The sequence below is a fragment of the Rhinolophus ferrumequinum genome, chromosome 14, assembly GCF_004115265.2.
Source record: "Rhinolophus ferrumequinum isolate MPI-CBG mRhiFer1 chromosome 14, mRhiFer1_v1.p, whole genome shotgun sequence".
In the NCBI taxonomy this organism is placed as follows: Eukaryota; Metazoa; Chordata; class Mammalia; order Chiroptera; family Rhinolophidae; genus Rhinolophus; species Rhinolophus ferrumequinum.
This window is the reverse complement of record NC_046297.1, coordinates 51308214-51315142: the sequence shown is the minus strand read 5'-3', so window position 1 is coordinate 51315142 and position 6929 is coordinate 51308214. Positions and strand designations below refer to the sequence as shown.

Below are 6929 nucleotides of genomic sequence, written 5' to 3'. Positions count from 1 at the left end.
TTTTTCCCTTTCCATTAAAATAGTGTTTGGATATAGATTCAATCTCCACAGGGAATAAGGTTGCTTTTTTGATATCTCTGTCTAATTGCAGGAGGCTGGAATCAAAGCTGCTCTAATCAAACCTACCTCCTCATTATGTTTAAAGATGGAACAATGTGGAAGACCCTTATGTCTTCATATTCTTGCTTGATATTTTCCTCATTTGATTTATAATATCCATATGATTTTCCAATTAATTTAATATATTAATGGTAATGGAAATGAGGAAAACCCATAAAAATTAAAATGTATAATTGATCCCACAGTAACTCTAAATATAGCAAAACTTGTATTACAAGGATCTGAAAAAAATCAGCACAAGTGGCAAGATAAAAAAACAAAACAAAACAAACAAACAAAAAAACAACAAACACACACACACACACACACACACACATAAAAAAAACTTTTTGGAGAAATCCGAGAATGTAGAGTAGATAAACACTGTCCCTGTGTCCTTCCCTGAACACATTAAAATTACAATTAAATTATAGAACAGTCAACCTGGAAAACCATCTGAAGTATATCCAAACAGAAGTCCTTTAACTAAAAACATAAAGAAGGAGCGATGTCCAGACTGGTAGAAGGGGCAGAGACATGGAACAGACCCTAAAACTTTATGTGGTGATTGAGAATCAAGACAGATGTCTCAGGCATGGAGGTCCCCACGCCCCCTGAAGGAGTAAGGGACATCAGCCCCACACCAGGCTCCCCATACCGGAGTACTAGTGTTGGGAAGAGGAGCCCCCACAAGATCTGGCTGTGAAAAAGAATGGGGAGTCCAACAGTTTGGGTGGGACAGAGACTGCAGGAAACCCAGACATTCACTTAAACAAACGACACACAGACTCACTCACTTGCAGGCACTTATCTTGAGCTCCGGAAGAGGGATGGTGACTTGGGGGACCTCTAAAACATACAGCTGGGGTGGCGGTCAGACTGAGATGTGTGGCTTCAGGTAGATGACTGGAGGACAGTCAGCATTTTCTCGGTGAGGGATCCTGCTTCTATGCAGCCTGCAATGGGCACCATCTTGCCTGTGCTGAGCTCACAGGAAGTGCTGAAAAGCCTGCATGAATAAGTTAGACCACCTGAACTTTTCACCAACAATTCATGGCTCTTGCTTCACAACAATGCACAAGCTCACCAGGCACTGTCTGTGAGGGAGTTTTTAGCCAGTAAACAAATAACTGTATTGGAACACTCTCCTTACTCAACTGATCTGGCCCCAATGACTTTTTTCTTTACCTGAAGATAAAGGAAATATTGAAAGGAAGACATTTTGATGACATTCAGGACATCAAGGCTAATAGGACGAGAGCTCTGATGGCTATTCCAGGAAAAGAGTTCCAAAATTGCTTTGAAGGGTGGACCAGGAGCTGGCTTCGGTGCATAGCTTCCCAAGGGGAGTACTTCAAAGGTGACCACAGTGATATTCAGCAATGAGGTATGTAGCACTTTTTCTCGGATGAGTTCTCAAACTTAATTTCAGACCTTGTATGTATACACAAACACACGCATATGCATACCTTTGTATAGTACTGTTTTTCCTGTGTCATATGTGTAAATAACACTTTATTTTCTTATGCTTGAATGATTATCATTATTTTTACAAATATTATTTGTCTTGTCCAAAATATCAACAGTGCTGAAGTTGAATTTATTTCATTAAATTATATAAGAAAATGAAACATTCCCAATACTATTTGTTCTCCATTGCTGTACGATGCCACATTTTACACTCATTTAATTTTATTTTTTTTCTATACTTTATCTTGTATTTCATTGCTCTGTGTGTTTATTTTATGCTAGTATTCTACATTTGTAAATTATCGGTGCCAAAGTACATATTCACATATTATTGGAAATGATGACTGATATTTATTGTTTTCTGTAGTTTTTCTGTTAGATTTCTATCATATTAATTAATTGCTGTGGTGAATAACAATGCTATGTATATTGAACTTATATCAACCTAACCTGTTGACCAATATTATAAATTCATTTATTTTTAGTTTAAAAATTTAAATGTGATTTTTTATTCCCAAAAATGTCTAGACTCACAGTTTTCTCATTAATAAGACACAGTGTTGAACCACAGAAGGCGCCTGTGCTTTCATAGCCTATCTTGTGTGGGCAGAAAATAGCAAAATATAATAGAATGGCAAGTGATAACAAGTGAGAAAAAATAAGTAAGGCAAGAGAATTAAGCTTTATGGTGTGGTTTCTTATAGTAATTATTTTGCTATTGGCTTTAAATAGCAAAGGATTTTTAGTGTTCTTGTGTTTTATTCACTTGAATTCTGTGTGAGTGTGTGAGTGTGTGTGTGTGTGTGTGTGTGTGTGTGTATTTCCTTTCCATTTTAGTTTACTTGGTAACATCTTGAGAATTCTGGTCATTCTTCTTATTTTCTATTTAAGGTTTAAACTTAAAAGTTCCAAGTTGTTTTTCCAACATTCTGTACAGGTTCTCCTTCGAAAATTCTCTTAGATGCATATGATAATTTGTGCACTATCCACCATTTCTGAAGTCTTATTATTTCCAATTCTACATCCCACTCTTTCACAATTAGTGCAATTGCATAAAATTTATTTGGCAGTTCAGCGATTCAATCTTAAATTCGGGCCAATCTTTTTTTTTTTTTTTAATTGATTGTATATTATTCACTTTAATTACATTTTATTAATAAATAATTAAAATGGTTATTTTGTAAGATGATTTTTATGACTTACCATTATAGTTTTATTGGATTTATTGGATGTCACTTTTTGGATTTCATAGATATTATTCCAGCCTTTATTTTTGTTTTAAGTTATTTTATATTGTATTAGTATTTCTGATGACTTTTAATCTGCACATTAGCAAAATGTTGATTCCAAACACCTGTAGGTGACTTCTATTTTCAGATACAGGAACAGATCTTGAAAGAATATGTTGAAATATTGAGACAATTTTCCACTGGCAGGCTTTACGCAGTGTTGCAGCTTCACATTATTTGGCTTTGTTTTGATATGTTGTTCCAGTTGTCTTCCATGTATGGTATAGTTTTGGCTTCCTTTATGAGATTTTTAAACACTCAGGCCATGCCTGTTATACTTGAGTTGGAAGTCACACCATTATAATTTGAGCATTCAATCAATTATAAGTGCCAAAAAATTATTATTTTTCTTTCTGGTGAATAAATGAATATAATTCTGAGGTAAATTTGGTATTCCTTATTAACATTACACATAAAGATACACATAGCATTTACATGTAATTTTATTATTTTGCTTTTGAAAATCAAGTATATAAATAAAGGAGAAAATAAATATGGATGTTTCCAGTTTATTCTGTTCCTCCAAAATTAAATTTGCTCAAAATTATTTGTTTGTGGATTAATGAAAGGACATTTTGAGAAAACTTTTACCTGTTGCTTTGTGCTGGTCATGATTCTTTGCCATTATTTTTGAATTAAATCCAGTTAATAGTTTCTAACATTTTTCACATTCTCCTTGGCATGTTTTGTTTAAAATTTTTCTATGCTATGATTAATTTAGTTCAACAGTTTTATATATTTAACATAGATGTGAATATATTGTCATTTTTTAAATGTCCTAATAAATCTTTTGTAATCCCTTTAAACAACAGACACAGAATATTCTGCACTTCTTCATTAAATACTTTCTGACAGTAATATTTTAAATTTCAAATAATCAACATTTTGATATTTAGGATAATATTCTTATATTTATTTTTTCTCATATGTTTTCTGATTTTTTCAATTACTGTTCTATTTTATTGTTTTTCTTTGTACAACTATTTGTCATAGAATCAAATCTGAAAATAACATTATACGTATGAACTAGTTAAGATAAATATAAATAAATATAAATATAGACATAGAATGGAACAACATATTTGCACAATGTGATTTCGTAATATGTCATTTGAGTTCATATAATTTTTGAATTCATATTGCATCATTTCTTAAGACTAAACTCATTGAAGTACCAGATTACTAGATGAATGAGTAATAAATATTTTGATGTATTACTACAAAAAAATCTATGGCCGTGTTATTTCAATTTGTAAAAGTAAATCAAGACATTAGTATATGGAAAATTGGTTCCTAAACAGTGTAAATTTACATAGCACATTTGGTACTCTATATCATAGTACCAAACTCTTAAACACAAAGTCATGTCCCAACTTTCTCCCTCCCCCTCCGCTACACACACACACACACACACACACACACACTCACACACACACACACAAACATACACACATTTCAATATGTTGATAATAAAAAGATAGTTATATCTTTTATATGTTTTTGATATTCCTACAAATACAATATTAGAGTTGCAATCAGACAGATAAAATATTAAAATGTAAAAGTAAAAATATATGAATGCACACATTCTTTCCAATATCGTTAAATAAATATATAGACTGCCTCCTATGCAGTATAAATATAAACTCTTAACATTGCATACTGGACTCATTTGGCAGAATTGCCACAAACAGATTTGGAAGTTATCGTACAGTGTTAAACGTTTGTTTACTTATGGGACGCTTTTCAGTACCTTCCATTTTTATACTAACATATCAAGAGAGACAATTTGCACATCTGCTTTCAATGATACTTTAAAAAAGCTCTTTAAAATAATTAACTGAATAAAACATGTAAATTAAAAAATAGGTATTCATGATGCCACTACTCATTTAAATACTTTGTACTGTGAAGTACATGTGAATGAATATCTCAGAGGACTTATTTGGAAAGAAACCTCTTCTAAGAACAATGCATTGACAGAGACTTTAATTACTGTTATAGAAATAATTAAAATGCAGGTAGCTCAATTAATGCAATCTAACTAAAATTTGCATTTGCTTAAACTACAGTCCTATCCAAACTAGTGTTTAAAATCCTAAGCAATTAAGCACACTCAGTATTCAGATCTTTCCTCTTTAAAGACAAATAAAAGCTTTATGGTCATCCATGTTTTTGGAGAATTCATTATGCTTTGTATAAAAATTCAATTCTTCAACTATTTCCATATTTATATTACTTTTTGAATGGATTAAGTACTCATATTTAAATGACAAATTTAGGGACTACAACATAAAATAAGTCCTTAAAATTGTATTAAAAATATAAGAACAAAACAGAAAAATGAAAGTAATATAGGGATATTAAAATAAAATAGTATGGTATTGGGTTAGTAATGATTACAAAACATGTATATACAGAAGTTGCCAAAAAAAAAAGTATACTCATTTTAAGAAAGGAAAATACTCAATATATACCAATAACAAACATGAATATAAGTCACGTTTAACTTCTACAATTACAAGAGGCGCTCAAAGCAGTTACCATCAGTGCAATTTTAATATAGTTTTTCCCTTTCTTAAAATGGGTATATATTTTTTTTCCTCCAATAAGGGGTGAACATCCTAAATATATAAGAAATCATACAACTCAACAACAACAACAACAACAAACAATCCAATTAGATATGATCGTTAGATCACTCCTTTCTGTCGGTGGACACCGCCGAGTAAGCATAGTTAAAGTCACCCCTTCCACGGTCGTCATGTCTAAGTCAGAATCTCCCAAAGAGCCTGACCAGCTGTGGAAGCTCCTCATCGGAGGTTTGAGCTTTGAAACAACCGATGAGAGTCTGAGGAGCTATTTTGAGCAATGGGGAACGCTCACAGACTGTGTGGGGATGAGAGACCCAAACACCAAGTGCTCCAGAGGCTTTGGGTTTGTCACCTATGCCACTGTGGAGGAGGTGGACGCAGCCATGAATGCAAGGCCATACAAGGTGGATGGAAGAGTTGTGGAACCAAAGAGGGCTGTCTCAAGAGAAGATTCTCAAAGACCTGGTGCCCACTTAACTGTGAAAAAGATTGCTGTCGGTGGTATTAAAGAAGACACTGAAGAGCATCACCTAAGAGATGATTTTGAACAGTATGGGAAAATTGAACTGATTGCAATCTTGACTGACCGAGGCAGTGGTAAGAAGAGAGGCTTTGCTTTTGTAACCTTTGATGACCATGACTCTGTAGACAAGATTGTCATTCAGAAATACCATACTGTGAATGGCCACAACTGTGAAGTAAGGAATGCCCTATCTAAGCAAGAGATGGCTAGTGCTTCATCCAGTCAAAGAGGTCGAAGTGGTTCTGGAAACTTCGGTGGTGGTCGAGGAGGTGGCTTTGGTGGGAATGACAACTTTGGTCGTGGAGGAAACTTCAGTGGTCGAAGTGGCTTTGGAGGCAGTCGTAGTGGAGGAGGATATGGTGGCAGTGGGGATGTCGATAATGGATTTGGTAATGGTGGAAGCAATTTTGGAGGTGGTGGAAGCTACAACGATTCTGGTAATTACAACAATCAATCTTCAAATTTTGGACGCATGAAAGGAGGGAACTTTGGAGACAGAAACTCTGGCCCCTATGGTGGTGGAGGTCAATACTTTGCCAAACCACGAAACCAAGGTGGCTATGGTGGTTCCAGCAGCAGCAGTAGCTATGGCAGTGGCAGAAGGTTTCAATTACTGCCAGGAACCAAAGCTTAGCAGGACAGGAGAGCCAGAGAAGTAACAGGGAAGCTACAGGTTACAACAGATTTGTGAACTCAACCAAGCACAGTGGTGGCAGGGCCTAGCTGCTACAAAGAAGACATGTTTTAGACAATACTCAGGTGTATGGGCAAAAAACTTTAGGACTGTATTTGTGACTAATTGTATAACAGGTTGTTTTAGTTTCTGTTCTGTGGAAAGTGTAAAGCATTCCAACAAAGCGTTTTAATGTAGTTTTTTTTTTTTTTTTGCACTCATGCTGTTGATTGCTAAATGTAATAGTCTGATCATGATGCTGAATAAATGTGTCTTTTTAA

General features: G+C 34.3%; 1 protein-coding gene across 1 annotated transcript; it reads left to right on the top strand.

Moving 5' to 3' along the window:
- The first annotated feature begins 5622 nt into the window (after nt 1-5622).
- Nucleotides 5623-6711, top strand: LOC117033990 (heterogeneous nuclear ribonucleoprotein A1-like). The gene has a single exon (XM_033126559.1). It carries the CDS (start codon nt 5623-5625, stop codon nt 6607-6609), a length of 987 nt encoding a protein of 328 aa, XP_032982450.1. The 3' UTR covers nt 6610-6711.
- The last annotated feature ends 218 nt before the right edge of the window (nt 6712-6929 follow it).